The sequence below is a fragment of the Microcaecilia unicolor genome, chromosome 3 (assembly GCF_901765095.1).
Source record: "Microcaecilia unicolor chromosome 3, aMicUni1.1, whole genome shotgun sequence".
In the NCBI taxonomy this organism is placed as follows: Eukaryota; Metazoa; Chordata; class Amphibia; order Gymnophiona; family Siphonopidae; genus Microcaecilia; species Microcaecilia unicolor.
This window is the reverse complement of record NC_044033.1, coordinates 260,896,047-260,916,327: the sequence shown is the minus strand read 5'-3', so window position 1 is coordinate 260,916,327 and position 20,281 is coordinate 260,896,047. Positions and strand designations below refer to the sequence as shown.

The following is a 20,281-nucleotide window of genomic DNA, read 5'->3' as shown; positions in this document are numbered from 1 at the left end:
ACCCAGGGGCTCAACTCCTGAGGAACGGCGGTCAAGTGCAGGTGAAGTTGGGCTGAATTTCCTGTCCATGCTTGCTCCAGCTTGAGTTGCCTCGGCTGCAGTACTCTCGCCTAGTAGTTCCTGTCCTGGGTTTGCTGGTACGTCTGTCCTGCCTTGTCTGTGTTTGGGTGATTCTCCTGCCGCTGCCGCCCCTCGGCAGTGGCCCAAGGGCTCACTAACCCTGAGTTCCGGGAGAGACGTGACAATTACACCCAGGTATGAGATGCATTCAAGAGGAAACGAATCTACTGGGGATGGAGTTCTTGGCAGAATTTACATGACTAAGGGGCTCATTTTCAAAGCATTTAGTGTCACAAACTCAAGGAATATGAGCCCTTAGGCTACTTTGGAGACGGGCTAGCAGCAGGCGAATCACCCAGGCTAGAACTGGAGCATGAAAGCTGGACTGGAGCTAGAGACCAGGAACAGGACTTGGCTTGAGCAGAACCAGGAACAGAACTAGACAGGATGAAGCAGATGCAAAACTAGGCAGGAACAGGCTGAAGGAATACACTCGGCAAGGCACAAAACAAGGCAGGACACAAGGCTAGGTAGACAATGCAGGACTCAAGGCGAGGCAGACAATGCAGGACTCAAGGCGGGCAGACAAAGCAGGACTTAGGCGAGGCAGACAAGGCAGGACTCAAGGCAAGGCAACAAGGCAGGACTCAAGGCAAGGCAGACAAGGCTGAGCATAAGGCAAGGCAGAGCATAAGGCAAGGCAAACAAGACAGGACACAAGCAAGGCAGAACTCAAGGCAAGGCAGACAAGGTAGGACTCAAGGTTAGGCAGACAAGACAAGACCTAAGGCAAGGCAGAACTGAAGGCAGACCACTCTGGAAGACCTCTGTTGCAAAGGCAAAGTTTGAATGTTCAATCGTTCCTTAACAGAGCCCTCAATGACGATGTCATACCCTCAGGAATGAGGCTTGAAGCACACTGAAACACCAGAGTGAGGCTTGGATATTGGGATATCTGACTGAGGCTTGGATGACTCGGAAGTGAGGCTTGGAAGCTGGAACACCAGAGCAAGTTTAGAATAATCTCTGGAATTCGGCTAGAGAAACAGGGAAAAAGCAGTCTGAGAAGCCGCAGAACCTGACCACCATATGAAGAGGTCAGTCTGGAGACGGGGAAACGCCAATGGCCACAGCTGTGACACTTAGACTTACAAAGTTCCATAAGGTTACTATATAACTTTGTACGTCTAAATGCTTTGAAAATACACCTCCATGTGTGTGATGGCATTTTTGCTCTCTGTCTTTAGTAATGTTGTTAGTTTTGCTTGAAGACTACCTTTTAGTACATTTTTTTGGTTCAGGACCCCATTTCTGGCTTGGCCTGGGTTATTCAATGCTAATGAAGGGTGGATCAATTTGCCAAGGGTTCCCTAGTTATATTGGTTCCGATCTCAACCCAAATTGAGAATAACCCCGCATGTCAGTGTTACTTCCCTAAATGTGTGACCCCAGTTTTCCAAGCAGCACAATATAGCCCTGTGAAGACCACCCCAGACTGCTTAGGAGTTACACTTGCATGATAATTACACTAGAATTTGTGTGTCTGGGTTTTATGTACATCTTGAGAAGCTGAAATGGTTTAGCAACATACTCTGTCCTTTTCTAATTTCCTCCAAATTTAAAATCCTGCAATTTTTCACATTTTGCCCGAAAACAGAAAAATATTCATCAAGTTGTCTAAAACCTATGAACAAATCTAGAATGTCCTTTAGCACAAAGTATAAACCAGTGTCTCTCCTTTTCTCCAGGGTATACAGGTTCAGGTCCTCAAGAGGGGCATAATCGAACAGGGCGCCCAAGTTTTCCTGAGGACGTCCTCACAGGATGTCCCCACGAAGGGGCGGGGAAACCCATATTATCGAAACAAGATGGGCGGCCATCTTTCGTTTTGATAATACGGTTGGGGACGCCCAAATCTCCACATTTAGGTCGACCTTAGAGATGGTTGTCCCGATTTTCGGCGATAATGGAAACCGAGGCCCATCTCAGAAATGACCAAATCCAAGCCATTTGGTTGTGGGAGGAGCCAGCATTCGTAGTGTACTGGTCCCCCTCACATGCCAGGACACCAACTGGGCACCCTAGGGGGCACTGCAGTGGACTTCAGAAAAAGCTCCCAGTGCATAGCTCCCTTACCTTCTCTGCTGAGCCCCCCAACCCCCCCCCCAAAAAAAAACCCCACTCCTCACAACTGTACAACACATAGCCCTTAGGATTGAAGGGGGCACCTACATGTGGGTACAGTGGGTTTGTGGTGGGTTTTGAAGGGCTCACATTTACCACTACAAGTGTAACAGGTAGGGGGGGATGGGCCTGGGTCCGCCTGCCTGAAGAACACTGCAATACCCACTAAAACTGCTCCAGGGACCTGTATACTGCTGTCATGGAGCTGGGTATGATATCTGAGGCTGGCATAGAGGCTGGAAAAAATATTTTTTTTAATTTTGTTTTAGGGAGGGAGGAGGTAGTGACCACTGGGGGAGTAAGGGGAGGGTCATCCCTGATTGGTGGTCATCTGGTCAGTTCGGGCCCCTTTTTAGGCTTGGTCATAAGAAATAATGGACCAAGTAAAGTCATCCAAGTGCTCGTCAGGGACGCCCTTCTTTTTTCCTTTGTCAGTCAAGGCCGCCAATGTGTTAGGCACGCCCTAGTCCCGCCTTCGCTATGCTTCCGACACGCCCCCCCATGAACTTTGGTCGTCCCCGCGACAGAAAGCAGTTGAGGACGCCCAAAATCTGCTTTCAATTATGCTGATTTGAGCAACCCTGTGAGAAGGACGCCCATCTTCCGATTTGTGTCGAAAGATGGGCGCCCTTCTTTTTCAAAATAAGCCTGCAAGTCTCTCCTCCTACATTTTGTGACGCAAACCCCATACCATTTTTGTCACTTTTCACTGAACCACTTCAAGTCTTTTTACATCGTTAGCAAGATACAGCCTCCAAAACTGAACACAATACTCCAAGTGGGGCCTCACCAACGAATTGTACAGGGGGCATCAACACCTCCTTTCTTCTGATAGTTATGCATCCCTCTCTATGCAGCCTAGCATCCTTCTGGCTGTGGTCACTGCCTGTTGCATTGTTTCATACTTGAAATCCTCAGACATTATCACCCAAGGTCCCACTCCTGAGCTGTTCTTATCTATCTCTCTCTTCCTATCTGGTACATCTCCTTAGGATTTCTGCACCCCAAATGTATCACTCTGCACTTCTTGACATTAAATGCCACTGTTTTGAGGTATTTACATGAGGTCATATCTTTTAGGAACAGTGAAAGTCACATTTTTTTCATACAGGCCTTTAATGTCAATGTATAGTTGATGTTATTTTGTTGATACCTGTTTTAATTCATGTTTAGCAGTGATTTTTATTTTGTGTTTAAATTAAAACTGAGAAAAGAAAATAAGATACCTTTTTCATTGGACTAACTTAATACATTTTTTGATTAAATTTCAAAGGTAACCCTTATTCTTCAGATCAGAAATAAACATTTCTGATCTGAAGGGTTACCTTGAAGCTAATAAAAAATAACCCCATGGTCCGATCATTACAAGCTAAACATAACCCTCTTTGGGCGAAAAAAAGGGTCTCCGACGATCATCAGGACGTGTACCTTACAGCTTTAGAGACAAGACTGACCCTATGGACTTTTGGAGAATGGTTTATGACACCCACTAGACAGCTAATACGGATTCAAACTCCTTCCACTTGGATTGGAATACTAGGTGCAGTACCGTCCTAGATGTTTTAGCCCCAGTATGCACTCGTATACACACCAGCAGAACTTGCACCCTGGTATAATGAAGATCTCTGATCTCTCAAAATACTTACTCGACGTGCGTAGCGGGCCTGGAGAGGAACCAAAACTGAGCATATCTTCGCACGTGGAAATTAGCCACAGCGAAAGTATAAGTATTCAATCTGACAATCCAAATGACAGTATTACAAAACTAAACTAGGTCCAACCTTCAGAGACTTACGGAAACTATTTTACATTGTCAATAAATTAACAGATTGTACCTCGTTAACCACCACTTGTTCAACTATACCACCTGCTGACGATCTTGCAACATACTTCCAAGAAAAAATTGCTAATCTACACAAAATAATCCCACAGGACAAATGCTGACATTGATTTCTTTCTCCAGTGTCTCACGCCTATCCCCGGAGAGCATCCAGCGGACTATTTCTTGTCTACCTTTGCCCCACTCACCCTGGAGGATGTCACGAAAGGGTTTCACAAATTTTCGAAGAAATATTGTCGGCTCGACCCCTGTCCTAACTACCTGCTCAAGTCTGCACCTTCATGCTTCCTTGTGGACCTTACAACCTATCTCAACTTTTTGCTGGAGCGTGGTCTATTCCCTGTAGCGCATGGCAATATAATACTCACTCCAGTCCCAAAGGACCCCAAGAAAAAGAGTGGTGATCTTACTAATTATTGCCCTATTGCCTCAATACCTCCTCGATAGCTTAGGAATTTAGGGACATGTTCATAACTGGATTCAAGGGCTTTCTTTCTGCCAGAAACCTACCAGGTAATCGCCAACTCAGTACTCTCTAAATGTGGAAAGCTTCTTGTGAGTCCTCAAGGCTCTCCACTGTCGCCTACTCTCTTCAATATTATGATGATTCCACTGACCAAGACCTTAAGTAACCTCGGATTTTAACCCGCATATTTATGCTGATGACATACTATTACATTCCCTTCAAAAACCGACCTGTCGGAGATTTCAAGAGAAGTGGACGCTATGTAACTAGAATGTACTTTTGGGCATCTTCTTTCAAGCTCAAACTGAATACTGAAAAAACCCACTGCCTAGTATTATCTTCTCAACACACAAGTATAGGCCTCCCACATTAGTTACCTCCACCTTATGCCTCCCCATATTAGATAGCTTTAAAATTTTAGGAGTCACCCTTGACCGCTCACTGTCACTCAAGCAACAAGTTCAGGCCACCACAAAGAAGATGTTTTTCTCGCTATGGAAACTAAGAGAATAAAACCGTTTTTTTCCCTCGAGAAGTCTTTAGAAGCCTCATACAATCCATCGTACTATGCCACCTGGACTACTGTAATGGAGTGTATGCCGGATGCAAACGGCAACTGCTTAAGACGCTGCAGACTGCCTAAAACACAGCGGCAAGATGGTTTGTGGTAATTCTAAGTTCGAGCCTGCCACGCCCCTTCGAAAAAAGTTATATTGGCTCCCTGTCACAGAGCATATCGCCTTCAAACTTTGCTCTCTAGTACACCAAATACTTTACAGCGAGGTACCTGGCTACATGATAGATCTCATCTCCTTACCACTCCAGAATGCGTCCCGTCTTGCCCGCTCGTATCTTACCCTCCACTATCCAAACTGCACTGGAGTCAAGTACAAAACTGCGTACGCTACCTCCTTCTCTTTCCTTGGGACTCAGTTTTGGAACTCTTTACCAAGGTCCTTCAGAACCACTGCAGATCATCCAACATTCCGGAAATCACTGAAGACCATGTTATTCAGAAATGCCTACCCTGCTGGCTCTCCCAGTGACTCCACTGCTGGACGCACACCAACCTAAGAAATTTGGACATATTCCCTTTCCTACCAGCTTGCCCTCTATCCCCATTCATTCCTATTGTTCCCCATTATCACTTATAGATATGCTGTATTAGTTTCATTTTACTACATTGGCACTTGCCTCTGTGGTGCATTGTAAGCCACATTGAGCCTGACATTGTTGGGAAACTGTGGGGTACAAATGAGATAATAAATAAATCCCCCATGTAGCCATCTCTTTTCCAAGATGAAAAGTCCTAACTTCTTAAGCCTTTCCATGAATAATAAAAATATATCCTTTTTGTCTAAAATCTGTAGAGACTATAGAGTCTTGCTTCAAGGATATCCACAGTGACATTCCTAATAGGAAACAATATTCCCTTAACTTTATCATGATATCAATGGTTGCTAGAGAGGAGAAGCTTCTAGAATGTCCAGTATTATAATGTGGGGAGAAGATTAGTTTTGAGGGGAACTCTCCTAGGACATATTACCCTTGATGCAATTCATATCCTTTTCTTTAGCTCCTTGCCTCTCCAGCCAAATGGCCTGCATATAAGGGGAGAACCATTCAGCCCAAAGGCCCTAGTCATCTAAGCCCAAGCAAATATAGGCTATAGAGACATCTGGCTACCCTAGCCAGGACAGCCTATAAAGATAAGTCTAGGAGCACTTGCAGTGCAGTAGCCAACCAAGTTTTGTGCTATAACTGGGAGGGTGGGAATTGGGAACCTGTTGGATCCACTCTTAGAGCCAAGGAATAAAGGGAAAGCTGGACATAGTTGTTTATTTCCAGCAGGGCAACTAGGCCCACCTATCATCTACACAGGTTCCTGAAAAAGCTAGCAAGGCTGAAAAAATTAAACTACTTACAGCATCAAGTCGATCATTACACCTCAGTACCAAGTCACCTAAAGAACTACTCAAGAGCTTTAGAATCATTGAGTCTCCCAGCATCTTAAACCACAAAGCCTACCCCCCCCCCCCCCCCGTGTTTATTAAGCCGCACAGCAATGTCAACACAGCCCATTCAAAGTGAATGGGAGTGTCAGCATTAGCGCAGCTTAGTAAACAAGGGGATAAGTGATTATCAGCTTGGACACTTGTCTTTACTACTTACCACACTGTCATTAAAGAGTAAAAGGGGGGGGGGGGGATAGTCACATTATCTCACAGGAAGGAAAGGTTACACAGGAGGAAAAGAGAATTTGTAAATACTGTTTAATTACTGCCTCTGCTATTGTTTATTGTCCCGTTTAATTGCCAGAGAGAAGCAAAATGAATTAATTTGTTCAGAACACAAGTACTGGAGTGACTTATTGACCATGTGGAGAATATAGTGTGTACAGAAAAACTGCATACGAACTCCCAGCAATTGTCAATCCTGGCCCTGGTCACGAACCAAGAAATTAGTTATGTGAGCAGCCCCTCCCCCCCAATACAGTCTCTGGGCATATGTAAGAGACCTGCCTTACTTATTTATGCTCTCTCTCTCTCTCTTACTAGGCTTTAGATTAAGATCTAATCATGCTTTCAGTATAAAACTGTGCTAAAATGCAGACTATCCTTATGGAGTTCACAAGCTTTTTCAGCATATTTTATATTCTACTAGTAAAAAAGGCCCGTTTCTGTCAGAAATGAAACAGGCGCTAGCAAGGTTTTCCTCGGAGTGTATGTTTGAGAGAGAGAGTGTGTGTGAGAGATAGAGAGTGTGATAGACAGAGAGTGTGTCAGAGAAAGTGTATGTGAGAGACAGAGAGTGAGTGAGTGTGTGCCCCTCCCCCCTCCCTTTATGGTTTGAGGACACCCTTCCACCCCCACCTCTCTGGTCTCAGGACCCCCCTCACCCCCTCCCTCCAGCCACCCATGTCCTGCGACCCTCCTCCCCCCTTCCCCCCCTGCAGCCACCCATGTCCAGCGACCCTCCTCTCCCCTGCCCTCCTCCAGCACCCAGGCTGACACTCACAGCTGATTCCCAGGCAGGGGGAGGAGTAGGGAAACACACGGAGCAAGTGGCAGGGAGCGGTGCATCAAACAACGACCCTCCTCTCCCCTGCTCCCCTGCAGCCACCCATGTCCTGCGATCCTCCTCTCCCCTGGCCCCCCCTGCAGCCACCCATTTCCAGCAACCCTACTCTCCCCCTGCCCCCCCTCCAGCCACCCATGTCCTGCGACCCCTCCTCTCCCCCTGCACCCCTCTGCAGCCACTCATGTCCAATGAGCCTGCTCTCTCACCTGCCCTTCCTTCATCCACCCAGGTTGTGTAACCAATTCTTCGGGGTAGGCAGGAAAGATCCCTGGTCCTGCCTGCCCACTGCTGGCGCTGGTGATGGCGCTGACGCGCCCCCGCTGCCAGATCGTTGTTCAAAATGGCCGCCGAGACTTCCAATGGCAGACTCGCGACACTTCTGCTGAAGTCTTGGAGGCCGCCCTTGTAAGTATCGGCGGCCATTTTGAACAGCGATCCGGCAGCGGGGGAGTGTCAGCGCCAGCACTGGGCAGGCAGGACAGGGGATCTTTCCTGCCTGCCCCAAAGAATTGGTTACACAACCTGGGTGGATGAAGGAGGGGCAGGTAAGAGAGCAGGGTCGTTGGACATGGGTGGCTGGAGGTGGGGCAGGGGGAGAGTAGGGTCGCTGGACATGGGTGGCTGCAGGGGGGTGCAGGGGGAGAGGAGGGTCGCATGACATGGGTGGCTGGAGGGGGGGCAGGGGAGAGGAGGGTCGTTGGACATGGGTGGCTGCAGGAGGGGCAGGGGAGAGGAGGATCGTTGTTTGATGCGCCGCTCCCTGCCACTTGCTCCGCGTGTTTCCCTACTCCTCCCCCTGCCTGGGAATCAGCTGTGAGTGACATCAGACTGGCTACGGAACGTAGCTCAGCAACTCCGAAGGAGCCACGGACACAGGCAGACACATTAGAACGTTGGTGGTGAGAATTATTATATAGGATAATCATATAAGGTATAAAGACCTGTGATTTACTAGAAGTCATTTTAGAAACGGTAAACTACTACTACTACTATTTATCATTTCTAAAGCGCTACAAGGCATACGCAGCGCTGCTGAAATAGCAGAGCTTGCTTGGCATGTAAGAGATAGGTGAGACCGATGCCTAAATTCTCCACATAAGATGAATGACGTTTTGCATATAAAAGGCATGGTGGGAGTAAGCAAGCACAGTGTGCTAGTTACCACCCTCACCAATTTGATGGACTGAGTGGATGGGTCACACTGGACTTTATCTTTTATCATTTACTACGTTACTATTACTGATTCTGCAGGAGGGCTGTGCTAAGCAACTAGACAGCACTTTTCTAATAAACTGCAGGGTGTAATGCACATAGAAAGATGGGTAATTAGTCATAATATTTTAATAAAAAAACTCACAGTTCAATGGCTTTATTCCACATGATGACGTAGCCTGAGAGTGTGAAGGACTCCACATTTACGATATGTATATTTCCTCTTTCTGTACCCAGATATAACCATTTACTCTGGAAAGGTAGATGGCAAAAAGTTATCCTGCAAAACAGAATGCACACAAAAATAGAAATTAGAACATTTATTTCTAAATTTTGCAAAAGACAACAAGGAGGAGGAGGAGGAGGATGGATATACAGAAAAAGAAACCTTTGTTTGAGAATTATTATCTACCTACTGCTGAATAAAGCTTCAAATATGCATTTCAACTTTGCTAGACTGTGAAATTCTAAACCCAGCATTATAAGAGCAATTTTATATAGGGGTGCCTATGTGGAGGCTATGACAATAAACACCTAGGGCCCCGTTTACTAAGGCAAGTTTAGCATTTTTAACGCCCCTACAATTAGCGTGCATGTTAACCATGTAGGCGCCTTTAGGGATATTGCAGGTGCCTACATGGTTAACGCGCGTACATGTTTAATGCACATTAAAGACGCTAACGCACCTATAACGCGGTTAAGTAAACAGGGCCCCTAGTTTGTTTTATAGAATACTAGCATAACCAGATATATAAGTGCGTATATGGTTAGATGAAAGCACTTATGTCAAATGTGCTGCTGGTGTAAATGCTCAAGCCTAGCTTTGGGAAATACACCTGTAACTTGCACTATTCTCGCCCACGTGAATGCCCACCTGCAAAGTACATGCAACCAAAGATGTGCACATACTTACAGAACAGCACACAGCCAGATAATTACCATTTAGGCAGCTTCCTAATATAATTACCTCATATAGCTCCTCGAACAGACAAGGTCATTTTATGTTACAGTTTCTCTTCTTAATGCTCTAGGGCTTTCTCACATCTATCACACCGCAGCAGCCCATAACTCTTCCATGAAACTACTAAGAACTCTGGCGGTAGTCCAGCTTCTTCAACAGGCTTAGATTAGTGCACAGAACTCAACAAAGTCATTGGTATCATCAACAGCCTAGATCAGAGGTAAACTATCTGTCTATTTGGGTGAATACGCATACACACACTTCAGAAGCATTTTAGCTTTGCAGGCTTTTTTTGAGTCACCCAGGCCAAAATCTGCCTATTATGATCACACTGCTACAAACAATATGTTGATCTTTATTCAAAACAAAATACCCTAGAATTCACTTCTAAACTGCCTCGGTAAATCTTCTAAACATATAAAATACACTTTCATTTGACGTACATTAACGCAGTTGTTTACTTCAGGGCCCATTTTATGTAATGGGTCCTATTCTTAACAACACATGCTAACATGGTTGCATATAATTATTAAATCTAGAGCATGCGATACAAACAGCTGAATTTTTAAAAATTGATGACATGAATATTCTAGCTTGTACAGATCAGTATGTGTAAGTCTCCTTCAGTAATACTTTCTAGAAATTTAAGGAGCATATTAATAGAAAAAATCCAGTGGGAAATTAGCAGTTTTGCTGTCTAGAGACGTAACAGGTTTTTCTGGTGCTATTCTTCATTAATTATTGCAGCTCTGCTATGCCAAAAATAAGCAGCATTTTCTTAAAAGACTGTCACTGCAAAGATACCTGACACATAGTCCGTATGGGAAGTGAAGAAATTGCAGATAACTAGGAAATGCTATGCTGAATTCTGTTCGGTTAGGCAGTACTACAGTGTAACCTACCAGTATATATAATAATAATATAACAACATATGGATTATTCAGTTTCAAATTATCTTGATGTCACCTGAAATTCATGCATTCAGCTTTTTCCTCTAGCCTAAGATATGATGCGCAGGATGGCCAGTGACAAGGGTCAATTAGCAAGGATGTACGACCATGTGAAGAGAACCCCAAATTCCATCATTTCTTGACCATGCTGACTTAGTCCTTTATCCATAAGGCTCAACTATCAATTGTGAAATTTGCATGCCACCCTCTGTAGATTAGGAAAATTAATGGCCACGGTCTTCCAGTTTTATCAACGAAATACCAAGGTCTATTATTCAGTTTGAAAGGTTCTTATTTATTTTTTTCAAATATAAACTAGAGCTTGGTGGAATTAAAAAAAATAGGGTTTATGTTTATAGTTCAGTTAGTTAGGCTAGTACAATTCTGACCTGGCTATTCTCAGTAGGCGAAGAAAGATGATATCTAACTGCTTACTTCACTTCCAACCAGGGCCAGCTTTTGCTTGATGTCTTCATCCTGAGGTCAACCTTGTGGTACTGTGCACATATCAGGACTCCTACTACAAAAATGGCCCCACACCAGAAGAATCTGGTATTGTAGCTTAAATGTCATTGCTTACCCATTTTTAGACTTAAACGTAATCAGGATATTTAAAAATTCCAGTGTGCATTCCCCTCCGTAAACAACCAGTTTCTCAGCTTCAGTCGCTGCTGCTGCCAATGGCTCTACATCCTCCCACCTGAAGGAAATTAGCAAGTAGCCATTAAGGGGAATATAGAAATTGAATTGAAGCCATTTCACTGCTGCGCTACAAACTGGCCTCAGCGTATGGGAAACCCACACGTTATAAAACAGCACAGGCCACTTTTTAACGCTGCTTAGTAAAAGGTAATTTACCCAGGTAAATGGATTATTTGAAAATTGCTTACCCTTCCTGCAGGTAAAAGTAGCATTCTTGGGCAGATGATCAAAAGCCCTGCGCTGTTCAAACAGCGCCCTAAAAATAGCGCCGGGACAGCGCAGGGCTTTTCTGCATCGATGATCAAAGATAATGCATGCAAATCTAAGCAGCGCTATTATCTTGATTATCATGTTTAAAGTGCGGGAGAATTGTGCCGAGCATGCGCCTCAGCACATCCCTCCCGCACTTGTTTGACAGGTCTGGGCTGTCAAAAGCCCAAACCTGTCAAACAGCCTGCCCCGAGGCCCGAACGAGCCCCCCCCCCCCCCAAACCCCCAGAAAACGTCGTGGCCGCCGGCGGACAAACCCTCTCCCACCCACCGACGGGGACGGGCCTGGAGGATCGGTGGGTCTCCAGCCCCCCAAAAACCCCCAGAAATCGTTGATTGGCCGCCTCCGGCCAAAGGATCTTTTCCAACTGTGATCCATCGACGGGGGGGGGGGGGGGGTCCGGTGGACCTCCAGCCCACCCCAAATCCTCCCCCCAGCATTGTCCTTAGATTCCCTGGTGGTCCGTGGTGTGCTGTGGTGTCGTGCCGGCCCCCCTACCTTTGTTGGAGGATGGACGCAGCCTGCTGCCTCCCTCCTCTTCCAGTCAGTCGATGCCCAAAATGGGTCGGCTGCAAACTGTGGCGCTAGTATGGCATTAACAGCCTCTAGCGCCAGAGTTTGCTTTTGATCATGAGGGCCTCTGAGTTTGTGTGACTGTCAGGATCTATTGTTTTTGCTTTGACTGCAGCTGCCCCTCAAAAGCTGCTACTCTAGGTGACTGCTTAGTCTTGCTTAATGGTTTTGGCCAACCTTGGTGAGTTGCTGTCACTGAATGATAGGGAATGTCCTTTTTGCCACAGAACATGGAGGGGCTCATTTTTGAAGAGAAGGACGTCCATCTTTTCGACCATAAATCGGAAAATGGACGTCCTTCTCCCAGGGACGTCCAAATCGGTATAATCGAAACCTGATTTAGGACATCTCCAACTGCACTCCGTCGCAAGGACGGCCAAAGTCGTGTTCGGAGGCATAGCAAAGGCGGGACTTGCGCGTGCCTAACACTTGGACGTCCTTGAATCATAATCGAAAAAAACAAGGACGTCCTGATGAACACTTGGACGTTTTCACCCGGACCTGTTTTCTTAAGACTAAGGCACATGACCACCGAAGAGAATCGGGGGGATGACCTCCCATTACTCCCCAGTGGTCACTAACCCCCTTTCACTCTCCAAAAACATCTTTCAAAATATGTCGTGCCAGCCTCAGATGTCATGACAGTGCATGCAGGTCCCTGGAGCAGTTTACTGCGTACTGCAGTGCACTCAGACAGGCAGACCCAGGCCCATACCCCCCTACATGTTACATATGTGGAAGGAACAGAGAGCTCTCCAAAACCCACCACAAACCCACTGTACCCATATAACAGGTGCCCCCTTCACCCGTAAGGGCTATGGTAGTGGTGTACAGTTGTGGGTAGTGGGTTTTGGGGGGCTCAGCACACAAGGTAAGGGAGCTATGTTCCTGGGAGCAATTATGAAGTCCACTGCAGTGCCCCCCTAGGATGCCTGGTTGGTGTCCTGGCATGTCAGGGGGACCAGTGCACTACAAATGCTGGCTCCTCTCACGGCCAAATGGCTTGCATTAGGATGTTTTTGACATGGACATCTTTGGTTTTGAAAGTCGCCGAAAGTTAGAAATGTCCATGTCTAGGGACGACCAAATCTAGGAACGTCCAAATTTAAGGATTGGATGTCTCTGATGGCATTTTCGAAACGAAAGATGGACATCCATCTTGTTTCAAAAATATGGGTTTCCCCACCCCTGGATTTCACCGTTTTGCAAGGACGTCCAAATTGCAACTTAGACGTCCCTTTCGAAAATGCCCCTCGGAGTGTTTCTGCAGCTGAGGCAAAATTTTGCTAAGCATGCTGGAAAAAGCTAAGGGCGCCCCAGAGGTTACTCTGGTCCAAAGCAGTCTGAGAACCACTGCCTCATGAGAGTCGTAGGGCTTTTGAGATCTCACCTGAGAAAGCTTGAATGGTTACCGCAGAAATCCGGAATCTAAGCTGAGGGGAACCACAGATGTGAGTTTTAATTTTGTGGCGATGTTTGCTGTATTCAGCTTCTCCCAATTTAACATCAGCAATAGTGGGCCTCCAGTATAAGATACCGCTGATCAGAACAGTTAATGTTCTTCTGGATCATTTCAAATGAGTGCAATTACAGTTGGTAGAACAAATGGCCTGTTTCACTGGCAGTACTAATGTTGGCTTCAATAATAAAAGTCCAGCTTACTAAGACCAAAAAACAACAAGTAGGTTTTTGAATTGGGCAAAGCTGAAGAATAAATTGTTCAAGATGACATCAGTTCAAATTTTTTGTGCAGGATAAGTTAGTGCACTGAAATCTAGAGAATCATGTGTGTAGTTTTAAACTGACGAATACTAAATGTTCTCGATGTACCTCTCCAATTCATCTCTGGGGAAGAAAAATCTGAGCTGGAAGTATCTACTGATTAGACTAGATTTTGTGTTTATCTTAGAAACATCTTCCGAGAATGTGACTAAAGATCTATTTTGCTCATATCCTTCTTTTTCCTAGTGACAGGGATATCCTCCATTGTATTTTAGGATGTTAGGAAGAGAGAATCTTTGTTCAAGGGTAAAAAACCCAAAACAACTCTTCCTGATACAATCCAGGACTGTAGTAAGACATTCTTGGCAATGTGTCTTTAGTCTGGGAGCTACATTTTTTAAGAACTACATTTTACTTCTATATTGTCTCCATTAGGTAGCTTTCTTTGACGTGTCACAATTACACTTCTTTATAGACTATAAGAGTAGTCTATAAAGTTTGGGACATCTAGGTCAGGCAATGGTTCTGCACTGTTTATTTAATTTTCCTGTTTTCTGTATAAATATTATAGACTTTAATCAACTACCATATAAATATGCTCGATAGCAGATCGACTAGTTAAACAAAACCAAAACACCAGATCTGCAGTCAGAAAAGATTAGATTAGATTAGAGTGCGTTAAGGGACTAATCTTTTTCTGACTGCAGATCTGGTGTTTTGGTTTTGTTAAATATTATAGACTTTCCCTGCTCCAGGGATTCATCTCCAACTACCCTACCCCCCCAAAAAACAAAAAAAAAAAATCTTGTGCTCTTTGGATAGTGTGCTTGTAATTACCTATTTCTTTAAAAATGTCTTTTTTCCCTATGTGATTTTCACAAAACACTCTATATTTTGCCTGTTATGAATGTATAAATGCAAATAAAAAACAACAAATGTAAAATCCACAACATGCTCATCTAGGACAGCTGTTAAAACAGGTATTTAAAGGACAAAATTAAGGAAGAAAACTGCAATCATATTGCTGTTTCATTTATCTACTTCAACAGTCACCACATGAAAGGAAACGGTTAGAATGGGAAGAAAGAATGACTGGGAAATTATGCTAATTTCTTCTAAATGCTAACATGTCTCTTAAAGATATCATTACTGTTTGGGTGTTGTTATTGGTAACAGACTATTATTTTCTGCTCAGATGACCGTGATTATCAAGAAATGTGTGTTCTACTTTTGGATTATTTGTACTTTTTGTTCTTATTTAGGTATAAAATGAATGTATTGGTGCATGTAGTTAAATTGCCATTCTTAAAATATTACAACTCAGTTTGTGTAAGAATGATAATGATGAATCTGAAAAGATTAGAATTGGTACAAAGTCTAGTGGTTATGTTTTTGTATGGTGCAAGGCACTGGGATCATATTACACCATGGCTTTGAGAAGAGCATTCTCTCCACATGATACTGAAGATGAGATTTAAGATTCTATTAATGACTTTTCAGATATATATTTATTTATTTGTTACATTTGTATCCCACATTTTCCCACCTATTTGTAGGCTAAATGTGAATTACATAGTTCCGGAGAGGAGGTTACAGACTCCGGTGTGAACAGTACAGATTGGTTTGTACAAGTACAATTAATTCGAATTGGGGTGATTCATCCCATGCAGAATGCAAGGGATGGGGTATTGTCTGTTTCCTAGTTTGATTATTGTGCTTCTTATTCGGTGTTTATGTCTGTTCTATGGGGTATGCCTTTTTGAAAAGATGAGTCTTTAGATTTTTTCAGAAGTTTAGATGGTTATTCGTGGTTTTCAGATCTTTTGGTAATGTATTCCAGAGCTGTGTGCATATGTAGGGAAAGCTGGACGCATATGTTGATTTATACTTCAAACCCTTGCATCTTGGGAAGTGAAGGTTTAGGTACGTTCTTGCTGATTCAATTGTGTTTCTAACTGGTAAGTCGATTAAATCAGTCATGTAGCCCGGAGCTAAACCATGGATTATTTTGTGAACGAAAGTACAAATCTTGAAGGCAATGTGTTCTTTGATAGGTGGCCAGTGCAGTTTTTCGCAAAGGAGTCTTGCGCTTTCAAATCTTGTTTTTCCATAAATGAGCCTGGCTGCTGTGTTCTGAGCGGTTTGGAGTTTCCTTAAGATCTGTTCCTTGCATCCCGCGTAAATTCCATTGCAATAGTCGACGTGGGTTAGTACCATTGTTTGAATCATATTACGAAAAGTTTCCCTTGGGAAGAATTGTTTTACCCATTTGAGTTTACACATTTGTGTGGAACATTTTCTTTGTGGTGGTAGTTGCTTAGTTCTATACAGTTAAGTTGCTGTCTATAATGCTGAGGATTTTCAGGTTATCTGAGATTGGGAGTGTGTAATCCTGGGTATGTATGGCTGTGGCTCTGGGGTGGATTGTGCTGTGTTGGGATGAAAGAATGAGACATTGAGGGGCATAATCGAACGCGAACGCCCATTTGTAAAAACGTCCATCTCCGAGAACGGGTCCGTGAAGGGGCGGGCCGAACTGTATTTTCGAAAAAAATGGACGTCCATCTTTTTTTTCGAAAATACATTGGATTAGGGCGTTTTTTTGAGCTGGGCGTTTTTGTTTTTTAGCGATAATCGAAACCAAAGCGTCCCAGCTCAAAAACGACCAAATCCAAGGCATTTGGTCGTGGGAGGGGCCAGCATTCGTAGTGCACTGGTCCCCCTGAGATGCCTCTATGCCAGCCTCAAATATCATACCTAGCTCCATGACAGTAGTATGCAGGTCCCCAGAGCAATTTTACTTTAGTTGGTGCTGCGCGGGACCCATGCAGAGAGGAAAATCGGAAGAAAAAAAAAAACAAGCAAGCAAGTGCAGTCAGGGACATCTAAATTACCAGGATAGTAAAAGGGGGAATCGAACCAGCAACCTTCTGATTACAAGCTCAGTGCTCTAGCCAGTGCACCACTGATTAGACCTCCTTCCCTTTCCATTAAGCCTCTCCAAGTTTCTGTCAGCCAATCACAGCTCATTTAGCTGACATCTGTGTCAGCTAAACAGCGGTGATTGGCTGACAGAAACTTGGAGAGACTTAATGGAAAGGGAAGGACGTCTAATCAGGGGTGCACTGGCTAGAGCACTGAGCTTGTAATCAGAAGGTTGCTGGTTCGATTCCCCCTTTTACTATCCTGGTAATTTAGACGTCCCTGACTGCACTTGCTTGTTTTTTTTTTTTTTTCTTCCGATTTTCCTCTCTGCATGGGTCCCGCACAGCACTAACTAAACTAAAATTACTTTGGGGACCTGCATACTGCTGTCATGGAGCTGGGGATGACATTTGAGGCTGGCTTACAAGTTGGGAAAAAAGTGTTTAACATTCGGGTTTTTTTTGGTGGGAGGGGGTTGGTGACCACTGGGGGAGTCAGGGGAGGTCATCCCCGGTTCCCTCCAGTGGTCATCTGGTCATTTAGGGCACTTTTTTGGGACCTGTTCGTGAAAAAAATGGGTCCAACAAAGTGACCTAAATTCTCTCTGAAAACGCCTTTCTTTTTTCCATTATCGGCCGAGCACGCACATCTCTGCTCAGCCGATAACCACGCCTCAGTCCCGCCTTCACCACGCCTCCGACACGCCCCCGTCAACTTTATGCGTTCCCGCGACGGAGTGCAGTTGGAAACGCCCAAAATCGGCTTTCGATTTATACCGATTTGGGCACCCACAAGAGAAAGAGTCCATCTCCCGAATTTGGGCGTTTTCTCTTTCGAAAATAAGCCTCAGTGTGTCTTTCTTTGTTGATTTTTAATTTGAAAGCCGATGCCCAGGAATCCATTATGCTTATGCTGTTCTTTATTATGTTGGTAATTTCTGATGGGTCGATTTGAAAGGATGCCTCACTATCTTGCATCACTACTAATTTCTATGATCTGATTAGATCTTGAAATCCTCATAGGATAAACTAATAATGTCGCCTTCTGAAGTCAAGTTGGGAGATGAAGCTACTAGGAGATCAGCCTTCTTCCATGTGGTTCCTTTACTATAAAATGTACTACCAATTTATGTAAGCTTTAAAAAAGCCTTAGCAACTTGTTTATTTGTGAAGGATTTAATGGAGATAGGCAGCCTAGCAATGCTCACAACTGCAAATATTCCTATCTTGTGTGTCATTTCTCATTTCTTCTTGATGTGTTGTAGCCTTACTCTATTGTATTCTCTATAGCATTGACTTTTATGTGTTTATACCTTTTTTTGACTGCATACCGCTAGAGGCTATGGAGTCCCTGTGCTAAGATCAGTGCGTGTTTTTCATGCGCGCTGAGGTCCCCCCTTTTACCACAGCAGGTAAAAGGCTATCCACTTTTGGGAAAAAGGAACAGCTGTGTGGTAACTGATCTACTTACTGCACGGCCATTTTGGTGGGGAGCCCTTACCACCACCCATTGAGCTGGCGGTAACGGCGCCTGTGCTAACCTGGCGGTAACCGGGCAGAGCATAGTGCTGCCCAATTACCGCCAGTTAAGTTCTGGCTCTATAAAAATAGGACATTTTTTGTTGTGCTGGAAATGGCACATGCTAGTGGTGGGAACTACCGCCAGGCTCCTGTGGTAGCCCGGCGATAGTTCTAGATTGGTGGGCTTACCACTGCTTAGTAAAAAGGCCCCTATGTGCAGTATAGTAAATCTCTTAGGGTCCCAATGTTATAGCACATGGGACTTCCAAAAAATTAATGCGGGGCACTTATCGTCTCCTATTTAGGAGGCACTAAGAACTCCAGCATTAACTCAGCGTTAGCCAGTTAGCACGCGCTAATGGAAATGCACTAACTGGTTAACGCTTCCACGCCCATTCTCTGCTCATAACACACCCACCTGTAACACATTATTTTGTAAAATAGTTCATGCTTAGTGAGCGCTAATAGGCAAAATACCACAAAACGTTTTAACAATTTTGTAGCGACTTGTTTTTCATGTGCTAAGTGCACATTATGGTGTATACAGAACACTGCCTCTCACACTCAGAATGATCCTCAGGTACTGCGAGCCACCTTAAAATCCTTAGTCAAGCACAGAAAGGAAGTGAGACAGGAGGGGTGGCCCAAAAGGACAGGAACCAGGAACTATAAAAAGGCACAGACAGAAAGGGGTTAAGGAGGTCCAGGAATGGAAGACGAGATCTCTACTCTTTCACCATGTACCACTAAGCTACTATAACCTGACTGAGGTAAGCCAACATTTTCAATTGGATACTTGTGAACCCGGTTCTGAGGCCTGGCTGGCCCAAAATGAGAGAGAATTTTACAGACTGTGTTTGGGACATGGCAGTCACAAGCCATATACTGTGTTTGGGCTTTGTCAACCACAAGCCCTTATCAATACTTTTTCCCTCTGAATTAAAGAGACTTTACTTTTTTTGTTCCTGACCCTGTGAAGCAAAGTATTTACCTTATTTTCCCAACCTTAGATGATTGTGTTATTTGGAGGCCTACCCTCAACTCTTGCTCACAGTATCATATAGGGCTTAATACCCTTTAGTAAAAGGGTGCCTTAAATAGATACCAAAGTTTTTACAAAATCCAAAAAGCATATCACATATATCCCAGCATCTGTCAAATATCTTATTTAAAAACTTGTGCATTACCCTCTATAGCCATTCAAGACATCTTACAACTTTAAAGAAATCACAAAACTCCTAAAATCCCCAAAATATAATTTAGAAATCAATCATTTCCTATCAATCCCAACTATACTGGTCAAACCAATCAACACAGACAACATCTTAGACACAAAGCTGACTATACCCTAGTGAGCTCTATTCACCCTCAAGAAAGGGCCTTCAAACTTTCCAAAAATTCTGGTTAATGATCAATCTGCTTCAGATTATATTGGGAGCTTGGTCCAAAGTAATGGAGATGCCCCAGTAAAGGCACTCCTAGTTATACTCACAAATTCTCCAAATTGGATTATATTATCACAAAGATGCCCAGGGCCAATACCTTTCAAGGACTGAAAAAGTAAGCAAGCATATATTCTCTGCCTGATAGCCAATGAAGCTCAAAGTGGGAAGATCATTTTTGCCATCATAACTGTAGTATCTAGAGTATTGTAAATACTTAGGTACACCCACACAGATGCCACTACAATAGTCTAAATGCCTAAGAATCACAGACTGGACTATTATCCTAAGGCCTTGATCTTTAATCCCAGTTCTCAAGTCAGGTTTTCAGGAAATCCCTAATGAACATTCATGGAGGACATTTGCAAATCT

General features: G+C 44.2%; 1 protein-coding gene across 1 annotated transcript in view; it reads right to left on the bottom strand.

Annotated features, from left to right (window-relative positions):
• STXBP5 (syntaxin binding protein 5) overlaps positions 1–20,281 on the bottom strand; it is a 789,999-nt gene that overhangs the window by 621,470 nt on the left and 148,248 nt on the right. Inside the window, exon 4 of the mRNA XM_030194976.1 lies at positions 8,989–9,123. Within this exon, the coding sequence (XP_030050836.1) occupies positions 8,989–9,123 (135 nt within the window). The remainder of the gene's footprint in view (positions 1–8,988; positions 9,124–20,281) is intronic.